The sequence below is a fragment of the Lontra canadensis genome, unplaced genomic scaffold, assembly GCF_010015895.1.
Source record: "Lontra canadensis isolate GAN:19392208 unplaced genomic scaffold, GSC_riverotter_1.0 scaffold21, whole genome shotgun sequence".
Taxonomy (NCBI): Eukaryota; Metazoa; Chordata; class Mammalia; order Carnivora; family Mustelidae; genus Lontra; species Lontra canadensis.
This window is the reverse complement of record NW_022631015.1, coordinates 22,772,415-22,799,544: the sequence shown is the minus strand read 5'-3', so window position 1 is coordinate 22,799,544 and position 27,130 is coordinate 22,772,415. Positions and strand designations below refer to the sequence as shown.

Here is a 27,130-nt window from a genome sequence, read left to right as displayed (position 1 = left end):
CTTTCAGCTCCTACAGGAAAAAATCTCTTTAGTGCATATGTATGTGGCCACAGAGCTTCCATAGCTCCAGGTTTCCTGCCAGGACTAAAGAGGGAATCCAGTGATTAAAAAAAAATTTTTTTTAATGTAATTTGTAATTTTTAAATATTTTTAGACTTACAGGAAAGTCACAAAAAATAGAGTCCCCAGACTTTCCCTAATGTTAACATTTTGCATAACTGTAATACAGTCATCAGTCACCAGGGAATGAACATTGTCACGGTACGACTATCATCTTTGTGTCTTCAAGCAAGGGCATCATCGAGCCTCCAGAGAGGACCAGAATTTACACAGATTCCTAGGACTTTGGACCATATCTGTAGGAGATGAATGCTGCTGTAAGAGATGAAATATTTCCTCACTCATCCTGGATAAAAGAGTACTTCTCTTGGGCAGGATTTAAGGATTATAACCCAGTGCTCAGGGTATGTCATGAGTATAATTTATATGTCATTGCTTTCTTGTATTATGGCAACATGAAATTCCCCGTAGTATTCCAGTTTGTCTCTCAAGAGCATCAAGCCCTACCAACTGCTTCACGGAGCCCATGTGATCATGAGATAAACAATCCCTTGTTGAAAATCTCGGGACTGTTCCCTCAAGTCCAGCTCAGTTCCCTCACATCACCTCGTTGTGTTTCCCTGGGTGTTTTGTTCGGCATGGCAGAAAGAACTCTTCACACCGTGGGGCTGGAAGGTGTCCCCCACCTGCTGCGGTCGTGACCTGGCGCAGGGTGACCCAGAAGCAGGCACCTCTTATCGGCAGCTGTGGCAAGAACTAAACTGCACAAATTAGCTCCAACACGTGCACACGGAGCTCACAAGCCGAGGGGCTCGGGTTAGAGCCTGGTCACTGAAGCTGCAGGTGCATCCAGGAGCAAAGTAAGTACTATGAGTGAGGAGGTGCCAGAGGAAGAGGTGCCTGAAACAGGCTAGGGGCCTGCAGAGTCTGAGCAAGCAGCTCCTCACCTGTAGATGTGATCTGGCTTCGTTTGCTGCAGGGGACTCAGAGCTTAAGGACGGCGTCAGGAAGCAGACGGCACTCACTCTTCGAGACAAGGATCAGGAATCCTCCGAGTGAGGACTATTCCCAGGTTTACTTTTCCACCCCAGGACAGTAATACCAGGCAGTTCTTCCTGTTTGTGAAAGCAGGGCTTCCCAAACACCTGCCACCAGGGGCTCAGGGCGGGTCTCTGGTCAGTGGTGAGATGAGTTTGAGTTTGCTGACGGATGTGGTCACAGAGCTGTCAGCCTTCTTTTCTTGGGATGAATTGTCATTATTCCGAGATTACGTCCCCTTTATTTTTGAGGTATTAAAGCATTCTTCCCTTAACGACAAAGTAGATGAAATAATTTTTTTTAAGACCTCACCTAGCAAAATAAATCACAGCTGAGCCTGGAACAGCACAGGTTTCAACTGCACTTACAAGCAGATTTTTTTAACAGTTCAGTACTGTAAATGTATTTTCTCAACATGTTCTTTCTAGCTTATACTTTATTGTAAGATACAGTATATAGTACATATAACGTACAAAGCATGTGCTAATCAACATTTTATGTTATTGGTGAAGCTTCAGCATGTTATTTGTGGTTTTTTGTGGCGAAGTCATGTCATACGTGGATTTTCAGGTACACAAGGAGGGGATTGGGGGGGTGGATCTGTGCCCCCAATCCCCTGTTTTGTTCAGAGACACTGCATAGGTGTTTGTATCAGCTCCCAAATATTTTTTAGGAAATTGTTTTTTTGAAATCCAGAGACCTGGAAAACATTGGTCTAAATGATATTTTCTGTTGAACAATTAGTATGAAAAAGAGAAAATATTTGGAATTTTCGACAAAACTGTGTGTGTTCAGCCGCAATGTAATGATGAAAGACATTGCACATTCTATATCTTCCATCATCTGCAAACTTACCCTGGTACTTGGTGTTTCATTCCTAATAGCACTCAGGATAATGGTAATCTCCTCTGTAAATTTGATTGAAGTCATTGATACGTTGCAGCTTGCTTGTATAGAAGGCTGGGATCTGAATGTTATCGGTTCAGGAGAGGGAGACCGAGGGAAAGAATTATCCTACCTGCAAGTAACTGCTATCATTTAAGGAAGTTTGGGTCTTATACAACCTAGAATTTTTGAAAAACCTTGACCCCCAGATTGATAATGCTTCTTCCCTTTACCATCCTGTCATTTGCAGAGATGACCGAAACAGAGGAGGATTTCAGCCCTTTTCCTGGAGGTTATGACTATTTGGTTGACTTTCTACCTTTATCCTTTCCAAAAGAAAGCTGGAGCTGGGAACCGCATATGAGGAAGTAAGTAGGAAGTCCAGGGGCAGTGCTCCTTCTGGTCTTCCTTTCTTCCTGCCTTTCCGAACACACTTTTTATTTTAGAATGATTTTAGAGTTACAGAAAAGCTGCAAGAATAGTACTGAGAATTGTTAACATCTTATTTTACTGTAGTACAGTTGTCATAAGTAACGAGGCCATATGGAAACATAATTATGAGCTCAAGTCCATACTTGCTTCTTTTTGAGTCAGTTGCAAAGACTCTACATGCTTGCTTCCAAACAGCTGAGCTGCTTAAGTGCCTTCCAGACCCTCAAGCCTCCATCTTGGCCTCCTTTCCCTGACCTCCTCTTTTCCCTGGCCTCCAGTGGCACCTCCTTCCCCGAACCCAGTGGGCATTCGCAGAGAGGGAATTAAGTCAGCATACAGCAGTGGATATCTGGTTGAGCTCCAGTGCTGAGCAAACCCCTCACCTGTGGCACCGTGGTAGAAGGAAGAGCTCTGGGGCTTCCACCTTAGGACTGGTGCCGCATCCCTGTTGATCATAGGCTTTGAGCAAGCGAGTTCACCTGTCCGAGCCTTGGTTTCTTTACTCCTTCCATGGGGCGTATTCCTATTCTGTCATTTCTTTTTTCCGATAGTTAAATAACTAATATATTATGTGAGCATGCATTGTAATTTTCAACTCAATGTTAAGTTACGAATGTAACTTAACAACCATTAGGTAAATTAGGATATACAGGCCACTCTTGAGTTTATTACATGTGCCATACAAATGTATGCCACCTAATTGTAGCGGTAAACTACATTTTAATAATTAGACTTGTATTTTTATATTAAGCCAAGTACTTGCCATTGAAGAAAATCCTAGGCTAAAGCTTCAGTAAAATCAACCTATTGCCTGCTTTCTGGGTTTTAAAAAACAGGTTTTCACATATAGGAAAGCTGTACGTGAAGCACCCATTTTAAGCAAAATGGATCTATTCAATGTATCGCTTTATTTAACAAACGCTTACATAGCTCAAAGCACTTTACAAAATTACATTCATTTATTCAACAACAACCTTATGGACATGGTATCACTATATTTCCCACTTGTGGATGAAGACATTGTCCTGATGTCCAGGAACCTGCCCGAGGCTGTCCAGCTGGCAAACAATGGTGCGGAGGACTGACCTCAGTGGTCCAGCTCCAGGGTCTACATATTAGCCACTGAGTTGCTTCTCAAATTTGATGCACCAGATCTATACTTTCAGGTATCTGTTAGCCTTAAAGGAGATCATCTTTGGACTTTTCTTGATTCACAAGTTCACGTGAAACCGAAAGTCACTTTTTCACGGCTTTTCATAATGCATTTGTCGGTGAGGCAAACAGCAGCTCCGTTGCAGACTTAAAGGTGCCGCGGCTGAATCGCCACGACCGCTACATACTTGGCTCTGTGTAAAGTGGCGTCTGGTGCTTTCATCTGCCAGGACTTTTTTTTTTCCAAGATTTTACTTATTTGCAAAGAAGATCGTGCCCAAGAGCACAAGCAGGGGGAGTGGGAGAGGGAAAAGCAGTCTCCCTACAGAGCAGGGAGCCTGACATGGGGCTCCATCCCAGGACCCTGGGGTCATGACCTGAGCTGAAGGCAGACGCTTAACCGCTGGAGCCACCCAGGCGCCCCGTCTGCCAGGATGCTAGTGAGATTTCTTACGGTGCGGTTTGCTTAGGCCTGCCATGGGGAGAGCTCCTCTCCTTGCCGCCTGGAGCCCCCTCATGCTACCTTTATTTAACCGTGAGTTTTTCAAACTCCTAAGTATATATTCTATTCCACCACCTCTCCCTCTGTCCTAGATGCACGGCTCCGGTAGTCCGCCTCCTCCTCCTGCCCCAGTCTGGATGGGCTCCTCTAGGTCGGCTGCAAGTCTTTCACCCTGCGACGTCCCTTATCTGCCTCCAGACCCCACCCAGGTCTAAGCTGCCTTTGCTTCAGTCTTTCTGCTTGTAACTGCCCAGAAATACTTCCCTGCCTCCCATCACGCGACAGTGTAGCTGAGCCCTGGAAGGTGGCTGGCAGATCTCTGTCCACTGACACCCGAGGGCATTGCTCTTTTGGCTTCTCATGTGTGGTGTTGCTCACGGCCAACCCATCTTTCCGTGTATGTGCAGCACTTGTCATCCAGCAGGCTTTTCTTAAAGGCAGGGACTACCTGCTTCCATGCTCAGAGCTGGCTCACAGCAGATTCCGTCCACGGGAGAGCTGAGTGGAGCTGTGGAGAGCATGTGCATGGTTGGAAGGTGGCTATGCTGAGGAGCTCCAGCTGCTCTGAATTGTTCAGAGAACTTGGAAGTCTGGGTTTTTATGTGAAATACCCAGATTGAAAGTTAATTCAGTTTTTAAAAAGGGGACTGTGAGACGGGCTAGGCTGTCCTTGGTCAGGTGTGAGGTCTGGAGGTGAGGAGACAGATGTGAGGCTGGGGTCTCCATAGTACAGCTCCTTGCTTCAGGGCCATCACAAGGATCCCACCTGCCCTTGCTCTCCCCCTAAAACTGATTCCATTTGCTCAGAAAACTGTCTGAAGGTATGTGGTGAGAGCAGTGCGGAAGCACAGGAAGGGGCCAGCTGTTTGATGTACACTGTACTGTGTGTCCTCACGGTCATCCTTGGGAGCCCGCCTCTACCCCCTGCACATGTGGGCATCCTCCCCTCATGCTCCGGGGTCCTGCAGACTCTGTCTTTACTTGCCACTCCTTAGCCTGCTCTCCAGGTTCATGTCAGGTGGAGTCTCCTTCTTGTCAGTGACTCGCTTTGCTTCCTGTTCTCTGACAGGAGAACATTTACCCGTGTAAATGTGTTGTGAACATTCTAGTTGGGCCTGACGTGTACAGAAGACACGTTTATGCATATGCATCATTTCTAAAAAATATTTATTTATTCATTTGGGAGAGAGAGGAAGAGTGTGGTGTGGGGGAGGAGCAGAGGGAGAAGGAAGGAGGGTCTCCAGCAGACTCTGCGCTGAGCACAGAGCCCAACGCAGGACTCGATCCCACAACCCCGAGCCGAAATCAAGAGTCCGACACCTAACCGAAGGAGCCACCTGGTCTATCTTTTTGACCTTGAGTGTTTTCTTCATTCCTATGACACTACCCCTTATTTTTTTCAGTTCCTGACTATCCTTCTGTATTCTTTTGGGGTCCCTCTCTAGCATCACTAGAAGCTTGTTTCCCTCCAGGGCTTCGTGTTCAACTCACTCTTCCTCTTGAGTCTCTAACTAGGTGACTTCGTTGGCTACTACCACTTCTCTGCTAATGACTCCAAAACCCGCACATCCCACCCTACAGCACGGTCATGCTGGCGATTCTTTACTGTCCGCTGCCTGCTAGATCTGTCATCACCCAGATTCCAAATCTGTGGTACCTCCTTTTCAACCTGTTCAAAAACAGCGTATCCTCTTCCTTCTCTAGAACTGCTCTTTCCTCTTTTCTGGACTGTTGGCAATACTGACCCCTGACCTTGAGCCACACTAGACACACAGGAGTCACCCTTCAACCTTCTCTTCCCCTCATCCCCACAGCTAATCAGTCACCCAGACCTGCCCATTTTCTACTCTGTTTCTCGGTCCCATCCCCCAGTCTCCTGTGTGTTCTTCTCCAGAACGAAGGGTCAGAAAGGCCATCTGCCCTCCACCATGAGGAGTAGATCCAGACCCATGTCTTATGAGGGGCAGCCTCATCCTGACCAAACGGTGCTGTTTTCTCAGTCTGCTGTTTCAGTGCACGAAGCATATGGTTGTACAGGAAAGGTGCTGGCCGGAGAATAAATCCAAGGTGCCCATCTTTGAACCCTTCTGTGTCATTAAGAACCTGTCATTTATGACAGTTGGCCTCAGCCGGCACTCGGGTGCTGTTTCCCTGGGGGGAAATGCTGATGCCCAGCCCTGGAAAAGCTCCTGATAAACTTCAACACCAGTACTAATGACCTGTCGAAGCCACGTCTGATCTGAGCCTCCTGTCCCTGCTTATGACCTCATGCTTCTTTTTATAAATGATACCATTTTGTCCTCATGACACCCCCGTAAGAGAGGCTTATCCAGGTGAAGGTCACCTGATCAGTCAGCGTGGGGCTGACACTCAGCGCCACTCCTGCTTGTCTTCTCCTCTGAGTAGCCCACGGTTCCGTGTCAGGAGTTGGCATTCTAGTTGCCCCCTCTGCTTTGTCACTGAATGTTCTGGACGGAGACTAAACACTCCAGCTGCAGAGTAGCACTGCAGTGCGTACATTCACGGAGAGCTTACCATGCACCAGGCCTCCTTGTAAGTCCTAACTCTGTTACTCCACGTGACAGCCTCTGACGAATGTTCCATTATCCTCATTTTATAGAGGAGAAAAACCAGGGTAGAGAATGGTTGTCCATTTCCCACAGCTGAAGCCTGGATTTAACCCAGAGATGGGACTCAGTCTGTGCTCTCAGCCGCCGGGCCTGCTCTCCAGCTTCTGAGCCCTTTCCTATTCCCTGCCATAATAAGTAGCTGCTTTTCCCAGGAACATGAGTTCCTGATGCTCTGTGCTGGCCAGGTCACCCCGGTGAGCTAGTCCATATCTGTTTCAGTTCCGGAGCCAGCTTGACATCATCAGACACGTGGTGAAGAACGGTCTACTCCAGGATGACTTGTATATAGGATTCCAAATCTGGCTGCAGTGGGGTCCTGACATACCGTCATCTCTAAGTCTGAAATGCCTGTCACATGCTAGACCACTACAGGAGAGGCCATGGGTATATAGAAGCAGAGTCAGGCCCTGACTGTGCCCCCAGATTCTGATGGAATGTGAGATTCCACCATTAGAGCTTCATTCCTTTGTTAACCTGTGAAAAACAAGTCTGATTAAGCAAGTCGTTTGTACATTCATACAGATGTTTCAGTCCCTTCTGCAAGTAGTTTGTAGTATAGGAGATGAAGGGAGATTATTAGAGGCAAGGTGCGTATTTGCCAAGAGAAGAATGAGGGGCGGTGTTTATGTGACAAAGTTATGGTCAATAAAGACAGTTCTTCCCCACGTCACATTTTTGCCTGTGCCCAACCCTGTGTGAATTTGGTGGACTGGTTGGTTAAGGGGAATGGCCCACTGAGTTTCTGCCTGCCTCCACTTCAAAACTATGTAAGTCTCTCATCACAAAATTGTGTATATCTTTAAGATTGTATTTGGGGAGCGCCTGGGTGGCTCAGTCGGTTAAGTGTCTGACTTCGGCTCAGGTCATGATCCCAGGGTACTGGGATTGAACCCCGCAACAGGCTCCCTGCTCAGCAAGGAGTCTATTTTCCCTCTGCCCCTTACCCTGCTCATACTCTCTCTCTCTCGAATAAATAAAATCCTTAATAAAAAAAGAACATAATTGGAACATTTGAGCTGAAATGTCAAAAAGGCTCATTTGCTATTTTTATATTTGCAAAAGAATCACCAAGAAGGAGAATCATTTCTTATCTTTAGCACTGACCCTCTGAAAAATGCAGGAATTTAATTGTGAATAAGCAAAACCTACCCTCTGGTTCTGCCTTGAGCTTGCAAACACAGGCATGTCTTAAAATCTATCTCCCCTTCCCTCCCCTCCCTCCCTTCCCTTCCCTTCTTTCTTCTCTGTCTCTTTCTTTCTGACTTACTACCTTATGAATGTTTTAAAATTATTTGGAGAAAAGGTAAAGAATGTTGAAGCTTGTAAAATAACAAGTCAATAATCTCCACACCCTTCCCACAAAACCCTGTCTCTTTCCTGCCTCTCCCTCCACCCACTTGCCCGGGCAAACTCTCGGTAAGTCTGAATAAGCTCGGTGGATGGTGTCCCAGGCCCGTTTCTGAGAATATCAACATTCCTCTAAATAGAGTTGTTCTCAATAAAATGTCCCGCATAGTCGGAGGGAAAAGTTTGTTATTGCTGTTGGTTTGTTTTTTTAAATGTTCTCCTAGTACATACACTCTGTACCTTGTTTTGTTTTTTACTCATCTCTGTATCTTTGGTATCCCTTGTGTTGAGTGAGACACACAGATCAGCCTCAAATTTTTTTTTTAAGGTTTTATTTTTAGGTAATTTCTACACCCAACATGGGGCTTGAACTCACCACCCCAAGATCAGGCATCACAGGCCCCACTAACCGAGTCAGCCGGGTGCCCCAAGGCTCCAACTTTGTAACCGTTGTAAAACATTTTAACTTTTGTTCATCTTCAACAGAACATACGCCTGACTTCTTGTTCTGGAAAAATAGGATTGGAGCAACTTTTGGGGAGACTTGAGAGGTTATTTTTTCCTAAGAAAACAGTTTCCTCTTGGAAGCTCCTAGAATATTGATGCTAAAGATTATTTAGTTCTATTGTTTCGATAACGCAGGCTGTGTATGTAAGAGGATTCCTTGATGAATCTTGGGAAACAGTCACAGCCTAGTTTATTTTTGTTTCTCTTCAAATGAGATTTATGAGTTTATTGACTATTTTTCTGGTTTTAAAAATGATCTCTATGGAAAATTTGAGAAAAGTTATTTAAAAAATTTTTTTTAAAGTTAAATTCAAAATAAATTAAAAAAAAAAAAGTTAAAACCACGAATAAACCCCCCGCCCCAAGAGAACTGTTGAGATCCTGGTGCCTGGTTAATCTTTCCTTTTAGTTTGCAAGCCCATACACATGCATTTTTTGTAAAAATAGAGTCATATCATACATACTTTTGTACTTGCCCGTTTACGGAAACACCTTTGATCTACCTATAAGCTATTTCTAACTTTTCACTATTCGAAACTGATTCTGATTCGGCAAATTAACCTGTAGATGTGTCTTGCACACTCTCCATTGATTTCTTCAGGGTGTGTGTGGGGGCAGTGGGCGGGGGCAGATGTCTCAGGCGCATGCGCAGGGCCTAGGCTTCAGGTTTGCTCTGCTTTGTCGCTCAGCAAGCCAGTTTCCTCCCCCAGAAACACATAGGAGAGGACTCACTCACCTGTACCCTTACCAGTACCAGGTTCTAATGCTTTTGTCTACAGAACATAAATCTTTATTTTCACATAGAATTCCTTAAAGCAAGGCACATTGTGGTAAAATAAAAATAAGGCACAGTTGTCCTGTTGGAAGGGACTGCATTCAGCACACTGAAAATGCTAGTCTACAGAGAGCTGAAACAGTATGGAAGCGCCCTCCGCAGGGGGCCTGAGTACCAGGTAACCAGACAGAACCTGGCCTAACTGGTCACGGAAGTTTCCAAAACGTGTTTCTCTGCTTTATCTCTTTTACAGGTTTTGCAACCATTTTCAAATCAAACTGCCTCTAACACCGCCCAGCTGGAGGTCCTTCCTGATGCACTGTGGGTAGAGCAGACCTGAGCTTCCCAGGTAAGGCATCCTGGATGTCTGGGAGACACCCCTCGCCTAATCCTTGTCATACTCTCTCTGCCGTCTAAATTAATCAGGCACCATGTCTGCCAGAAAATCTAACTTTCAGGGGAGTGAGAAGAGCTACCATTACAAGAACATTCAAGCTTAAAAATAAGTAAACAAAATGAATAGCGGGTACGTCCCGTCCAAGACCATAGAATCTTCTCTCTGGTTGAGGTGACCACACGACCAGTTAATAAACAAGATAGAAATTATCCCAGGTAGTGTGAGCGCTCAGAACTAAATCCTGAATACGTGCAAAGCAGCAACAAAAACCAAAGGAAGAAAAGCTAAAAACAGAGCATGATGGAAAACCTCACCTCTCCGTTTGCAGTGGACCGCTCTCTTTTTTAGGCTGATGATCAGCCTGTCTGGCTCAAATTCTATTTGACATTTCTTCCTACCACTTGGGTGTAATTTTACCAACTGAATTAAAAGTTATGTTTCCTCACATTTACTATTAGAACAATCACATAATATTACTACAAAGGTAGTGAATTCTTTTACTCATGCATTTATTTATAAGTTTATTTATCCCACAAACAGCTATCCCATTACATTGTGTCCTAATAAACTGTTTTCTTTTCTGGTCAGTAGACTCTGAATTTCTTAAAAGTAAATACTTTTGCCTGTGCTTAGCGCAGAGCCCAGAGAACACGTGATTTTATTCATGGTAAGCAATAAGGGAAGAGGATCGGTGAATTTCCATCTCCCGCCTTTAGTGTGACTTGCCTCTTCAGCTGGGCATCAGTGTCCTTACAAGTAAAATTAAGGTTCAAAGTAGAACATTTTTTTCAGTTGTGAAGTTCTTTGTTTCATCTTCTAGTTCTTTCTTCTGTTCTCCAGCACAAAGCACTGGGCTAGATCTTCTCAGTGACGATTGTAAACTAGCAGGGATGCCAAGGGAGTTCACTTATAACTGGATTATAAGGTAGATTATATTTGTGTTACAAACACTGTGGAGAGAGAGATTACATCTGACTTTTTGAAATGACCAAGAAGAACGTTCTGGAAAAGGTAGTCTTTGGGTGGGGAGGGGAGGTGGTATTCGGAGTGTGGCTCAGACTTTGGGTCAAGTTCTTCATAAAGCTGAAATGGAGGAGAGATGGTGGAACGAATATTCCACACGGAAGGAGTGGGTGAAGTTAAAAGGAACAAAAAAGCAAGGCAGATTAGAGCCTTGGCAAGTTCTCCCGGAGTGACAGAGAAGGGAGGCAGAGAAGAAGCATGAGTGGCACTGGGAGAGTAGAGGCAGGGGGGCTCAGTGGAGACGCTGAGCTTGTCCAGTAGTTAGGAAAGCCAGGAGGCATGGAAGGGAAGGAGGAACGGATGGGGAAAGCATTCAAGGTCTTGGAGCTGGAGCAGTTCAGAGAGCTGGTCCGGGGTGCTACTGTGTAAGCGGGTGAATGAACAGGAGCAGAGGTGGAGGTAACAAAGTCAGGAGGTCAGCATGTGCATTTTGAAGTTGTTCCATCAGGGAAGCAATAATGCACGGAGGTCAGCACCTCAGACTTGGAGTCTGGCTTCTCCAGTTCAAACCTTGGCTCTGTCACTTACCGTGTGACCTTGGGCAAATTAGTGGACCTCCCTGTGTGTCCGGTTTTCATCTGTGAAGTTGATCTAATAGGAACAGCTACCTCATGGGGCTGGGTCACACGTCAGGTACTTCTTCTGAGAGAGTGAGTAGCACCTGGTAAGTGAGGGATAAACACAGACCGTCTCTGTCTGATGAAATAAACAGGAGCATCCTGTGACCTACAGTGTCATTTGGTGAATCGGGCAAAAGTTGGGAGAAGAGTTGTAGTCCAGCTCACATGCCAGTTTCAGATTCCCGCTGATCTTGAAGGCTCAAAGGCTATGTAATTCAAGCTGAAGAATAAGGTTAAAAATTTGTCCCAGGGCACCTGGGTGGCTCAGTTGGTTAAGTGTCTGACTCTTGATTTCAGCTCAGGTCATGATCTCAGGGTTATGAGATCTAGCTCCACATGGGGCTCTGTGCTCAGTGTGGAGCCTGTGGAAGACTCTCTACCCCTCTTCTCCCCCTCCCCCCACTTGCGGACCCACACACACATGCTCTCTAAAATAAGTAAATCTTTTAAAACAATGCAATAAAAAATGAAAAAGTATTAAGGTGAGATTTATACTTAATATCTTTAATTCACAGAGATGCCAAGCAAACAAAATTTAGGAATTTACTGATGCCATATCTTAAACACAGGAAGTTTATACCAAAGGGACTTACACCTTACTGACATCAGGAATGGATAATTACATACTGCACTTGTGAGATGTTCAGCTATTTTATGTTTGTGGGTGACTACATAGCCAGATCATTTCTGTTTTCCTTATTACATGCCCAATTCTCTGGAAAAGAACTGATGACCACACAGGAACAGATCGTCTATGGGAAACAAAGCCTAATGGAAGGAGATTGAATCCAAGTATTGAAGAAATAGAACAAGAGGAAACCGAATTCTCTAGGGGATGATGAGGAAACCAGAGAATGGCGGGGGAGCAAACATTTGGTTAGAAAAAGAGAAGAAAGAAGAGAAATAGATAAATGAATGGTCAAAAGAAGAAAACAGGAAGGAGGAAAAACTTCAAATAGAATTGTAAAAGAAGAATCTATTTTGTTCCTTAATAGATTGATTGCCCAAATAGGGTCCATTAATTTTGGGTAAGATGAGCTGTCTTCAGTTTTTCAGAAAGCTTTGTTGAAATCATACATTTGTCAAATAAGGCTGTAGAGGCTTCCCTCAACAGTAAAATTTCATTGGGACTGGCATGATGTTGATTCAGGGACAAAATTGGCTATTTTGCGCAGCGTATGAATTCTAACAAATGGAAAAATCTTTGACTAATAAAAATATGAATACTAACTAGTAATAAAATAAGCTTTGTAGACAAAAACCTTTCAAAATCAATAGAAAAATCAACAATAAAGACTAATACCTTGAAAAAATGGGGAAATCCTCTTCCGACCATGTAAGTCCATTGTTTCAGTGGTTAAGATAGGCAGCTAATTTATCTGTTTCTGCCACTGTCTGTAGTTATTGATGATATTTGCAGGATTAAGGCACAGCCATGCAAATCTATCCCTAGAAAATGGGATTGTTCACAACGTTTCCATTTTACATGTTGCTGTTTCTAGTACAACATACATACACACCTCTCATTAAGTGAACATCGAAATCAGTTTTCTGATTATATATACTACCTCTTTAATTCTGAAGATACAAGAATCCAGGGGTGGAGTTAATCTCCTTAAACACCTAAATTCACACTTGGTAATGGAAATGTTGATCTGTTTTTCTTTGAGATTAGCAGCAATGATTTTCCATTGCTCTGGTTCACCTCACACATTATACAGAAATGCTTGTAATTCAGGTATCCCATTTTGTGATTTACACTATATAGTAAATTATTCTAATTGTTACTGAAAAATAAATGTAATATATATCAATAGAATGCATGTTAAAATGTATATGATGAGCAAATAAAGATTATCTTAAAATGTGTATTTGTTTTCTTGCCACCAAGCCTGTCTTTATTTTCATGCCCACTTTCCAGCGATGTCCTTCTAATACCCTCACTCCAGCAACTCTGATTTCACCAAGACCCTTGACCCTACATGTCCTCACTTTGCTTCTCACTCATCTAAGCTGTGTTCATTTCACCCTCCTCTTTCTCATTCTACCCCACATTACCTGCCCTCTTTCCCTCTTAAATCTCATTTCCATGACATAAGCAAAACACTGTGAAGTTATCCTTTGCACCTTGCCCTGACGTCCACTACATTTACAAAGATTTCTTATATCTTCCTTACTAATTTGAATGCCTTTTACTTCTTTCTGTTGTCAGATTGCTGTGGCAAGGACCTCCAGTACTGTGCTGAAAAGAACTGGTGAGAGGGGACATCCTTGTCTTGTTCCTGATTTTAGGGGAAAAGCTCTCATCATTGAGTATGATGTTGGCTGTGGATTTTTCATATATGGCATTTATTAGGTTGAGGTAAGTTCCCTTTAAGCCTACTTTGCTGAGGGCTTTTATCATGACTAGATCTTGTGCTTCATCAAATGCTTTTTCTGCAACTATTGAAATGGTCACATGGTTTTTATCCTTTCTCTTATTGATGTGGTGTATTACACGGACTGACTTGCATGCGATGTATCCTACTGACTGATTTGCTGATGTCAGCTACACCTGCATCCCAAGAATAAATCCCGCTTAGTCATGATGAATCATCTTTTTTAACGTATTATTGGATTTAGTTTGCTCATATTTTGTTGAGGATTTTCACATCTGTGTTCCTCAGAAATACTGGCCTAGAGTTTTTTGTTTGTTTTTGTAGTTCTTTATCTGGTTTTGGTATCAGGGTAATTCTGGCCTCATGGAATGAATTTAGAAGTTTTCCTTTCTCTCTATTTTTGAAATAAGGTGAAAATAGGTATCAACTCTTCTTTAAATGTTTGGTGGAATTCACCTCTGAGAGAGCGGCCTGGTCCTGGACTTCTGTTTGCTTGGAGTTTTTTGATTACTGGCTCAATTTCACTGCTGATAATCAATACATTCAGATTTCCTATTCTTTCTGATTCAGTTTTGGGAGGTTATATGTTTCTAGGAACTTATCCTTTTCTTCCAGGTGGTCCAATATTTTGGCATATGGTTTTTCATAATATTTTTTATAATCCTTTTTTTCTGGAGTTTTGGTTCCTACTCTTGCATTTCTGATTTTTATTCTATGTTATTTTGATGAGTCTGGATAGATGTTTATCAATTTGTTGATCTTTTCAAAGAACCAGTTCCTGGTTTCATTGATCTGTTCTGCTGTTTTTGTTTTGGTTTGTTTCTATATCACTTATTTCTACTCTAATCTTTATTTCCTTCTTTCTATTGGTTTTGGGTTTTGTTTGTTCTTCTTTTGCTAGTTCCTTTAGGCATAAGATTAGGTTGTTTAATTGAGATTTTTCTTGCTTCTTGAGGTAGGCCTGTATTGCTATAAACTTCCCTCTAGAGCCATTTTTGCTATATCCTGAAGGTTTTGGACTGTTGTTTTCATTTTCATTTGTTTCCATGTATTTTTTAAATTTCCTCTTTGATTTCTTAATGGACCCATTCATTGTTTAGTAGCACGTTACTTAACCTCCATGTATTTGTGTTCTTTCTAGATTTTTTCTTGTGGTTGATTTCCAGTTTCATAGCTTTGTGAGGTATATGGTATTATGACTTAAATCTTTTGAGTATATTGAGACTTGTTTTGTAGCTTAATATGTTATCTGTCCTGGAGAATGTTCCATGTGCACTTGGAAAGAATATGTATTCTGCTGTTTTAGGATGGAATGCTTTGAATGTATCTATTAAATCCATCTGGTCCAGTGTATCATTCAAAGCCACTGTTTCCTTGTTGGTATTTTGATTGGATGATCTATCCATTGATGTACGTGGGATATTAAATTCCCCACTATTATTGTATTAGTATTGATTACTTCCTTTATAAAGCTTATTATTCGCTGCCTTATGTATTTGGGTGCTCCCATGTTGGGTGCATAAACATTTACAGTTGTTATATCTTCTTGTTGGATTGTTCCCTTTATGATTATGTAGTGACCTTCTTTGTCTCTTGTCACAGTCTTTGTTTTAAAGTCTAGTTTGTCCCATAGAAGTATTACTACCCAGCTTTTTTTTTCACTTCCATGTGTATGATAAATGCTTCTCCATCCTCTCTCTTTCCATCTGCAGGTGTCTCTCTAGGTCTGAAATGAGTCTCGTGTAGGCAGCCTACAGATAGACTCGCATTTTTATCCATTCCATCATCCTGTGTCTTTTTATTGGAGCATTTAGTCCATTTACAAAGTAATTATTGATAGGTATGTACTTATTGCCTTTTTGCTTCTTTTTTTATGGTTGTTTTTGTAGTATTTTTCTTTCCTCTCTCATGGGTACTGGTTTTCTTTAGTGATATACTTGGATTCCCTTTTCTCTATTTTTTGTATATCTATTACTGGGTTTTGATTTGTGCTTACCATTAGATTTATATATAACATCTTCTGCATATAGCAATCTGTATTAAGTTGATGGTCACTTAAGTTTGAACCCATTCTAAAAAAAAACTAAATTTTTACTCCTCTCCCATCCACATTTTTTATATATGTTGTTGTATTTTACATCCTTTTATTTTGTGAATCCCTTGACTGATTTTTATAAATATGCTTAATTTTAGTGCTTTTGTGTTTCCTACTTTTCTTATTCCTACGTATGGTCTTATCTTCCACTCAAAGAGTCCCCTTTAACATTTCTTGTAAGCTGACTTAGTGTTGATGAATTCCTTTAACTTCTTTAGATCTCTTATTCTGAATGAAAGCCTTGGTGGGTAGAGTATTCTTGGTTGCAGATTTTTTCCTTTCAGCACTTTGACTATAGCATGGCACACTCTCTGGCCTGCGAAGCTTCTGCTGAAAAATCAGCTGATGGCCTTGTGGGGTTCCCCTTGTATGTAACTGTTTTCTTTTCTCTTGTTGCTTTTTAAAATTCTCTCTTTATCACTACTTTTTACCATTGTAATTACTATGTGTCTTGGTGTGGACCTCCGTGGGTTGACTTTGTTGGGGGCTGTCTGTGCCTTCTGGATCTGGATTTCTTTCTCCTTCTCCAGATTATTGAAGTTTTCAGGTATTATTTCTTCAAATAAAGTTTCTGCCTCCTGTTCTCTCTCTTCTCCTTCTGACATCCCCATAATGTGAATGTCATCACCCTTGATGACAGTGTTGTTGAGTTCCCTTAATCTGTTTTCATATATTATTATTTTTTTTCTCTCTCTTGTTCAGCCTGATTCTTTCTATTACTCCATTGTCCTGGTAACAGATCCATTCTGCTTCCTTTAGTCTACTATTTATTACATTTAGTTTTTTAATTTCAGTTACTGAGTTCTTTATCTCTAATTGGTTTTTTCCCATGTTTTCTATCCCTTTGTTGAGGGTCTCACTGAAATCCTCACTCTTCTCTGGTTCAGTGAATGTCTTTGGGACCATTACTTAAAATTCTCTTTTGGACCTATTTGTTCTTCTCCGTGTCATTTAGCAATCTTGCTATGATTTTGTCTTGTTCTTTCATTTGGGATATATTCCTCTGTCGTCTTATTTTGTCTAACTCTCTGTATCTGTTTCTATGTGTTAGGAAAGTCAGCTGTGTTTCCTACTCTTGAAGGTAGTGGCCTTATGAGGAAGAGGTTCTGGAGTGCCCTGCAGTGTAAGGTCCCCTCTTCTCCAGAACCTGGAGATGTCTTCTCCAGAACCAGGGGTGTCTTCTCTGTGTGTTGTATGTTATGGCTGAGCTGTGTCTACCTTCCGTCTACCTGGGTGTAATGGCTCTCTCTGTCTGTTGTGGGCAGTGTTTGGTCCCTGTGGTGTTAATGGGCCAGTCTGGGGCTGATTTGGGCTTGAATTGAGTCAGATCATGTATTTGCCAGAGCTGCAGGAGCACCAAACTGCAGAGTGTTCTCCCTGTGTTTTCCCCTGAGAAACTTTCATTGGTGGGCAGGGCCTGCAGTCAGACTAGATGTCTGCCCCCAGCTCACTGCTAGGGCCAAGTGGGACTGGTATATGTGGTTATCTTCCCCTCTCCTTAGGGCTGAGGTCAGTTTGGTGTAGTGCTGGGCCCTATCTGGGGTGCTGGCACACGACCAGGCTTATGGCTCTACTTTAGATGGACTGCTGCTGCAGATGGGTCCACAGCAGGGGTGATGTCATCAAGGCCTGTCATCAAGGCCAGTCTGCTGTAGGAACAGCTTTGCAGCTAATGGGAAAACTGCTGAGGCCAAGATCGATGGGGTGTGACTGCAGAAGACTGGGGGCTGGGAGGACTCACTGTTAGCAAGCGGGGTAGAGAGTGTTCACACTGCATTGGTTTCCATATGTGTCCATGTATCTAGGCTGCAGGTCAAGGGAGGGAAATAGCACCTGTTTTGTTCTTGGAGAGCTCTCCGAACAACCTCTGCCCTTCCAGCACCCACTCTGAGATTAGCAAACAAATCTCCCTCCTGTGTGCCCCAGACATTTTTCAAATTGCTGTTTCTATGCAGTATGTTCACACTTACCTCTTTGAAAGCAGGCAATCAGTTTCCTATTCCCCTCTGGATCTCCAGGGATAAGCCCACTGATTTTAAATTTTTTAATTTTTAAAAATATTTATTTATTTTAAAGAGAGAGAACACACAAGCAGGAAGGGCAGAGAATATTTCAAGCAGACTCCATGCTGAGTGTAGAGTTGGACATGGAGCTTGATCTCACAACCCTGACATCATGACCTGAGCTGAAACCAAGAGTCCGATACTTAACCTACTGGGCCACCCAAGTGAGCCCACTGATTTTTAAAGTTCCAGATATTAAGCCCCGCTGATTACAAGAACTCACAAAGTTAATCCCCTCTGATTTTCAAAGCAAAATGTTGTAGGGATTTGTCTTCCCAGTGCAGGTCCACTGTGCTTTGAGTGCCTGGTGTGAGTTCTGCTCCTCTCCCCTCTCCATACCTACATCATCCCTCCAGTCCACAGTCAGATACCTGGGGTCAGTCTGGCTCCTGATCGAGTCTCCACCCCTCCTACCCTTTTCATTATGACTTCTCTCTACATTTCTATGGCCTCTTAAGTCTCCATAATGTTAAAGGTTTTAATTAACCAGGAAGATATAAAAATTTAAATTTATATGTATATAATAAATAGCATAACATCAAAATATATAAAGCAAAGAATGACATGACAAAGAAATTGAAATCATAGTGAGATATCTGCACACACCTCTTTCAATAAATGATAAACCAGTCAGACTCACAAACTTGGTAAATGTGTGGAAGAGTTGAACAATACAATTGAATAGAGAAACCTAATAAACATAGAAGATTGCCCTCAACACCTACAGATTACCCATTCTTTTCAAGGATTCACAGGTCTTTTAAGCAAAATGATGATATGTTAAACTGTAAGGCAAGTCTTGGCAAATTTCAAAGATTTAAATCATACATAGTGTGTTCTCAGACCATAGCACAATTAAGATAAAAACCAACAAGATAATCATAAAATTGCTATGTTTTTGAAATTCAAAAATAGCTTCTAAAGGAGTGCTTTACTTTGCTCAAGGAAAAATGAGAGTTTTAGAAAACTTGTTTTGGGTGCGGGGCAGCTCACCTACAGGCCCATGGTGTGTCACAGCATCGCGGTGCAGAAACTGGCCGACTGGGACTCACCAAGGGCAAGTTGAGAAAGTGCAACTCGTTCTGTGCCTTTGATAGACATTCCTGTTTCTGTGCCAGTGTCTTGTTATTCACATATTTTAGTTTTGTATCGTGTTCTGACAGCAGGTGGGGTGAATTATCTTTTATTGCTCTCTTTCCTCCAAATTATCAAGGCCATTCTTGTACATCTTCTTTTCAGAACCGTAAGATCAGGTTATCATGCTCCAGCCTGTTTTTTTGAAAAAAATTGCACCAGAAACATTATCATTAGCCAACTTTATTCACATCTGTTGGGGTTGGGAAGATTCTAACAAGGGAAATGGTGAGGCCTGGCCTAATGGAGGTGGGGTGCAGAGAGAGGGCACAGGGAGATACTGTAGAGTTGTTCTGATGGGAAGACTTCACAGGTCAAATGGTCAAGGAATTTGGGGGATTATGAAGTAACTGGCATTATTCTCTTTGATGACCCAGCTGCCCACAGCTGGAAGCCCCACCTGGCTGCTGTGCACACCGTCAGCTGATCAGGAGCTTACCCAACAAAGAGAAAACAAGACTTACTATTCCTGAGCTGTGGTTCTTCCTCTCTCTTTTAATGTTTTATTTTTTGTGTCTAAATCATGTTTTTGGTTTGTAGGACATGAAATCAATCTTTTGATTTTCCTTATATACAAGCAAATGAGTAGCCAATAATTACAACCTTTTGAGTTATTACTTAACAGACCATTATAGCTTTAAAAAACTGCTATATTTTCAGCTGGAGCTAGTAATTGTTTCCATTAAAATTATTTTAGTTATGTAAATAACCATTGAAAAAATATCTTCCTTTATGTAATATATAACAAGAAGTGAACAAGATTTAAATAAAGAAAAGCAGTAACATTTTCCCAAGGAATATAAAAAGAGACCAGAATAAATGGGAAAACATATTACAGTCTGTGGCTAAAATTAGCCACTCGGGAAACGACAGATGTTGGTGAGGATGTAGAAAAAGGGAAACCCTTTTACGCTGTTGGTGGGAATGCAAGCTGGTGTAGCCACTCTGGAAGACAGTATGGAGGTTCCTCAAAAAGTTGAAAATAGAGCTACCCTATGACCCAGCAATTGCACCACTAGGGATTTACCCTCAAAGATACAAATGTAGTGATCCAAAGGGGCACTTGCACACCAGTGTTTATAGCAGCAATGTCCACAATAGCCAAACTATGGAAAGAGCCCAGATGTCCATCAACAGATGAATGGATAAAGAAGATGTATTGTATATATACAACAGAATATATATCTCAATCATCAAAAAGATGAAACCCTAACCATTTGAATGATGTGGATTGAAGTAGAGGGTATTATGCTAAGTGAAGTAAGTCAGTCAGAGAAAGACAGTTGTCATATGATTTCACTTATAGGTGGAACTTAAGAAAAAAAGAGAGGATCATAGGGGAAGGGAGGGAAAAATAAAATAAGATGAGCTCAGAGAAGTGAAAAATCATAAGAGACTCTTAATTGTAGGAAACAAACTGAGGGTTGCTGGAGGGGGGTTGGGCGGGGAGGGGGTAACTGGGTGATGGGCATTAAGGAGGGCACGTGATGTAATGAGTACTGGGTGTTGTATGCAATTGATGAATCCCTGACCTCTCCTTCTGAAACCAGTAATACACTATATGTTAATTAATTAAATTTAAATAAGATAAAATTTTTAAAAAATTATGTTCTGGACAAAAACATTCTATGTTTTACCAATCTCTAAATCCAGTGAAATCTCAAAATCTAAAAATTCATTGAGGGCCCAACAAATCAATAATAAAAATGTAAACAATGTAATAGAAAAATTTGCAAAAGATATGAATAGGAAATTCTCTAACGAAATACAAAAATGGTTAGTAAAAAATGAAAAGAAGCTTAAATTCATTAATAGGGTGTACCAAGATACATATACAAGGGGTTATTTGCAGAATTATTATCATTTTAAGAATTAGAAGAAATGAGTATCAATTGTGAAATAGTTAAATGTATTACAGTTGATCACATTGTTTTGTTTTGTTTTTTTAAGATTTTATTTGACAGAGAGAGAGAGATCACAAATAGGCAGAGAGGCAGGCAGAGAGAGAGGGGGGAGGAAGCAGGCTCCCTGCGGAGCAGAGACCCTGGGATCACAACCTGAGCTGAAGGCAGAGGATTTAACCCGCTGAGCCACCCAGGCATCCACATTAAATGTTTTTTTTTAAGATTTTGTTTATTTGACAGAGATCACAAGTAGGCACAGAGGCAGGCAGAGAGAGAGGGGGGAAAAGCAGGCTCCCCGCTGAGCAGAGAGCCCAACCTAGGGCTCCATCCCAGGACCCTGGGATCATAACCTGAGCTGAAGGCAGAGGGTTTAACCCACTGAGCCACCCAGGCGCCCCAAAATGGTGGTTTTAAAAAAATGAGATAGATCTGAATTTATTGATCCAGAAAGACCTGTAATGCATATTTTTAGGGCAATCGAGTTGCAAGAAATACAGTAGTATCACTTTTATGTTAAAATAACACTACATGTAATCGTGTGTGTGTGTGTGTGTAATTCTAAGGAAGAAGATCTGGAGAGCTTACATTGTTGAGCTTATATAGGGAGCAGACAAGGTAGGGGCAGGCAGATTATGGGATCCTCCACTTCTTACTTAATACGCTTCTGTATAACTTACATGTGTTACTACAAGAATGCATTTCTGTATCTGTTATGTAATTAGGAAAACAGAAATATTGGTATGCATAACACAAGAGACTAATGACTTTAATATTTTTAGTATTTTCCAGTTTTATTTAATATTCCTTTTTATCTACTAGTTTGTATCTTTATGGATATGCATTTCTTATATTGCTACATGTTAAAATAATTCTCTTGCCTCTGTAATATTCCATATTCTGAACAAACCATAACCTCAAGTCTTCTGTTGTTGAACATTAACCAATCTTAGGAAGAATACCATCCACATTACTTTCTCCATGGTTTTGAATTCTTTCCTTGGGATGGAATTCTTGAAGTTGGATTGTTGAATGGAAGGATATGAACCACAGTGCACTGAATAGCATCTTCTCAGTCTTCCAGTGAAAGCACAAGCCCCTGTCACATATGGACAGTTTCCCATGCTCTTTTTGCATATGGGGACTCCCACTGATTCTTAGTGTTAATTCGCTTCCCACTCTCTTGCATGCAAATTGTAGTCATTAACTATTTTTCTTCTAAAAGTTCCTTTAATACTTTTAGGTTGATCATATTTTCTAAAACAACAACAAAAACCTTAAAACTATGCAGTACCTTTATGTATTAACCTAATGGAAGAAAGAAAACAGAACTCTGCCTCCTGTTAGGCTTACATATTATTTTAGCAGTTCAAAATCAGAGCGAAGTTGCCCAATAAAATAGCTAACCTCGATTGTTAGAACATGTATTTTCCTCTGCGGACTCTATAAACCTATATTACTTTGAATGCAGAAAACATGCCCTGAGTAGTCTTAATTTTCCAGAGTTGGCGCCGTTCCTGCTGTGGTCTCCAGAACAAACAAGGCTTGTAGGTGCGTCCGGAAACCGCAGTGAGCGATGCTGTCAATAGGTGGCGCAAGAGGACCAGCTCACAGCCCTGCGCCGGCCCCAGAGGAACCCCTTTCTGAGCTCTGGGGGTTGCTAAATTCTTTACAAAAGAGCCTCGTGAAGTGCATGCAGTCTTCCCTGCTTTCAAATCAAGAAGAAAGATTAAAAAACTAAACTAAAACTAAAAACTAAAAAACTAAAAGATATTTCAGTGGGAGAAAAAGTAAAATTAAAAACGCTATTTCCTATCTCACCCAGGCATCCTTCACCAACAATTTGGTTTTCATCCATAGGAACTGAGCCCAGGACCCTGGCTCTTCCCAGGTAGTACATTTCCTCCAGCCTGGAATATTTACTCAAATAATTCCTCAGGGGCCTCGGCGGTGCTGTCAGCTCTGGCCTTCACCACAGGACGTGCAGACTCCCAGCTGACAGTGGGGGACCCCTGCTGGCTTTGGCTCTGAGCTCCCACTATCAGGGCAGGCATGGGCAGTCTGAGTGTGGTCCCTCTCAGAAACAAATTCTCCTCTAGGTAAGCATGCAGGTAAAGGTTGACTCAGACCCACAGGTCTAGGAACAAATGTTTATTTTCTGAGAAAGTCATCTCAGATTTTAAGAAGGAAAAGAGATTTTCCTAACTTGCCAAATAGTGGAGTTCAAACTTGGCTTTATTGGTCAGAACAATGTTACCTCTTGTCTTGGACCTCATCACCTGGCACCCCTGTCCTGCCCTTCTTTGCATATGGTGCCTCTCTGAGCCAACGTGGAATGAGGGAAGAGCTGCCTGTCTGGGACCTTTTACTCTTAATGAACCTTCCCTTCAGCACGTAGAAACCAGGTTCCCTTAACTCTGAAATGTCATCTTGTAAGGATTAGGTGTTTAGGTTTCTTCTCAGCCTCCCTTTATGGGAGGATGAGAAGTTGGTAGCTTTACTCTCCTGTTTACATGAAAAACCAAGATGGGAGGATTGTGCTGCTCGGCGGTAACTGCAAATATCACGTGATTGAAGGCGTAGTCTGGGTGAGAGCAGCCCATGTGTTAATGACAGTCTGATCCTCACAGAATGATGGCCCCACCCAGTAACTGAGCTAAAGGAATGAAGAAGGGAGTTCTTCCTTTTTGAGCACAGATCTACCCAGTCAGGACCCGTGAAGACTTTGTCTCCATTAAAACAACATTTATAGGGCTGATCATTTCAGTGGCTATATGAGTCAGTTGACTCAAGTAAATGGTACCTTGTCAGCAGGAAAAACTTTGATTTCTCCCTTTTGCATGACACAACCATAGGGCCAGGGTGAATTTTCCTCCACAAAATAGGTCAGGCAAATTCTTATAAGGCCGGGCAATGAAGCAATGTTTCCGGGGGCCTCATGCCAATATTTCTCCGGAAAAAATGGAACTATCAACAGCTTCACAGGCCAGGAACAAACATTGCCCTCTGGGCAGACAGACGTTATTAAGGATGCAGTTCAACCAGACATTTGATACACAGCGACCAGAGAGAGCATTTCTGACTACTGTGGCCGTGAGTCCCAGCTGCCTGACCTCTGCAGCTGCTCGGGGGCAGCTCTGTGGAACTGGAAGTGAATTCTGGAAAGGGCACGTGGTTGAGAATCTTGATTCCTGTCGCCATGTCATCACTGCATACTTTCTACCAGGTGTTGACGAAGCCAGACAGGTTATTCTTCAATAACATCACCCAAGGAATATGGCTCTTGTGTTCCTGCTTCCAAAGAGAACCATTTGGACCTTAAGCCCCTTCGGAAACTGACTCTTCCCATCAAGAGAAGAAAATTCATTCTCATCTCCCATCAGTGACGCAGGGCAGAAGAGACAACTAAAAGATTAAGGAGAAAGGGCAGTTCTACAAAACCGGGCAAATAAAGGAAGAAATCCTTCCCAGATCAAACTTCATCTTAGGTTGACAGTTTGCAAAGCTCATTAGAGAAAGCAAGAACTCCTTTGGCATATGACTGCAGAACACTCTGAGCTTACGTGCTATACCACAGGGAAGCATGTTCTTTGATGACCAGTCAGGTAGTTCTAGCATTTATCAGACTCAGCCCCCGGCAGAGTACTCTGGGCACAGAGGAGGCAGGGACGACATAACCAGAGAACCACAGAAACCCCAGCAGAGCACAGTTCACGCTTGTCCCCACACTCAGCCCTGGGTCTTTATCAACTGATACTGGAAACGAAGGAGTGATCCACATCAGAAATTCACAGTACCACGTGCGGTTTTTTGTACGTAATGTTCGGTCGCTGCGGAGAAACCTATATCCAGCTCTTGTTTCCGAGCATGGTTTCAGCTGTTCTCCACTCCCACGCTGGTTCCTTGAGGCTGGCGAATTATGAAAGCCTTGGTGGTAGGGAAGAGAGGACTCCTGTAGGGGCATCTGCCCAGCCCTGAGATGAGCTTCGGAGGTAGGGCAGGTGCAGTGAGCAGTGGCTACCATCTTCCTCTCTCCTTCCCGAATGCCATGTGTCCCATTTCTTTGGCACTCCTCCCTCCAGCCCCTTCTAGCTTCCATTGACCTTTTTCTCTCTTTGCTTCTGTGCAGACCCCAACCATCCTCAACTCTTATCTTCTGGGCACCCGCAGCATGAGCCTGTCTGAACCCGTGTCTCCTCTAACCCGAGCCCCATCTTCCCAGACCACGAGCACCTGCCCAGAGGTCCCATCATTTTATGGCCCTTAGTCTGTCTCTTCTTTGTGTATATAGGCTCTGGAGGTCAGGGATTGTATATCCCTGTGGTCTTACTGCATCATACAGTGTCATTTTCAGTTAATATTTAATAGTAACAACAGTTACCATTTATGGAACTCTGCTAAGGCTCAGGTACTCCGTGAAGCATGCAACATACTTTGCTTCTTTGGAGATACAAGGAAGGTTTTCCTCTCTCTCTTACCAACAAGGAAACCAAGGCCCCAGAAGCTAGGTAACTAACTTGCCCAAGGTCACACCATCTGTTTGGATCCGGAAACTGGAACTTGACTCTTCTTGCATAGGGAGCTCTGGTCCTAATTCATCAGGTGTGGTTTTGCTGGTAGACGGACAGGAGGCCTGTAGCATCTCTCAGTGCCTCGGTGCTTCTCTTTCCTGCGCCCTCTGCCTCAGCATCATGCAGGGGTCGAGGGAGGTGCTCCAAGTGATCTCACGGGGGCCCTAGGACCTTTGCAAGGGTTGATGGCTGGCATGTACTCTGGGGCCTTGGGAAAGTGTTTCCAGCTCACAAGCCTCCTTCAGGGAGGAATTGGGGCAGATGATTGAACAACTATTCTCTCTCTTCCCATCTGCCTTCTCCCCACAGAGGATTTTTTTAAATTTTCTTATAACTATCTGGGTTTAAGGCAACCTGTAGATATTTCCCTTGCCCAGCTGCAGCAAGAACGGTGTGGATGTTTCAGATTCTTGGGCTTCTTAGAGATGGGTCATGTCAACAATGTTGTCCTCTTCGGGTATTAAGTAGTATTAAAGATTTTTAGTCAGAGGCTCTTCCTGCCATATGGTGAGGTAGAAATATGACCCATCTTAGTGCCTTCTAAATGACAAATGTAAGATAACAGTAATACTGAAGCCTAAATTATCATCATTAAAGACTAATCATTTATCCAGGGCTTCTCTTGGCTTTCTGTCAGTATGCTCAGTTTTTAATAAGCGTTGTCTCATTTAGTCACCAAAACTAACGCCGATAAGGCAGGAATTGACTGGGGACTCCTGGGGGGCTCAGTCAGTTGAGCGGCTGACTCTTGGTTTCAGCTCAGGTGATCTTGGGGGTCCTGGGATGGAGCCCAGCATCGGGCTCCCTGCTCAGTGGGGAGTCTCCTTTTCCCTCTGCCTCTGCCCTTCCCTCGCTCCGGCTCATGCTCTCTCAAATAAATAAATAAGTAAATAAATAAATAAATAAAATCTTTGTGGGGAAAAAAGCCAGACAGGTACTTACTAACTGTACAACGTAGAGTAAGTAGCTCACTGGCCCGGTCTGCAAAATGGGGAGAGCATCAGTACCTGCCTCATACTGTTATAACGATGCTGCGATTAAGTACCCATATAGAGGGGTTGGCCCAGTGCTCAAGATGAAGTAAAAGCTGAGGCATTCTGTGCCCTCATTCCCATTTTACAGCTCAGGAATCCGAGTCCCGGAGACACTTGTCCAAGTTCACAGAGTGGGATCCGAACCTAAACCTCAAAGGGACATCCTTGATCCACTCTGCCACACTGCCTTGCTTAGTTATCATTGGGTTAATTAAATAAGTTAATTATTTACACGGTGTCTTTTGTCCCCTCTCTCTACAGTGTCTGGAAATGAACTCAACTGGTGAGGGCCCCGGGCCTCAAAGATCGGGGTCAGTTGGTGCATCCCTCAAAGGCCATCCTGCAGCCCACACAAGGATGCAGGATGGCGGGGCTGAGGGATGGATGTGTGGGTGAATCCACACATGTCCATCACCACTATCGGAAGAAAGCCTAGCTCCAGTGAGAGGGACCCCGAGTCCTCGTTTGCCCTAGCTGGTCTGGATTTGGTTACCGTCTCCCTTGCTTCCTTATTAACAGTGCCCTCTCATTCTCAAACAGTGTTGGCTTAGACCATGTTATGTGGCTGTCCTACCGGAGTGTGTCA

General features: G+C 42.8%; 1 protein-coding gene across 1 annotated transcript in view; it reads left to right on the top strand.

The window, feature by feature from the left end:
* Nucleotides 1–27,130, top strand: part of LOC116870063 (cytidine monophosphate-N-acetylneuraminic acid hydroxylase-like) — a 50,660-nt gene that overhangs the window by 18,690 nt on the left and 4,840 nt on the right. Inside the window, 6 exon segments of the mRNA XM_032861769.1 lie at nt 290–464; nt 2,236–2,351; nt 6,903–7,025; nt 8,437–8,445; nt 9,582–9,677; nt 13,581–13,623. Coding sequence (XP_032717660.1) covers nt 290–464; nt 2,236–2,351; nt 6,903–7,025; nt 8,437–8,445; nt 9,582–9,657 — 499 coding nt within the window. The 3' untranslated portion in view covers nt 9,658–9,677; nt 13,581–13,623.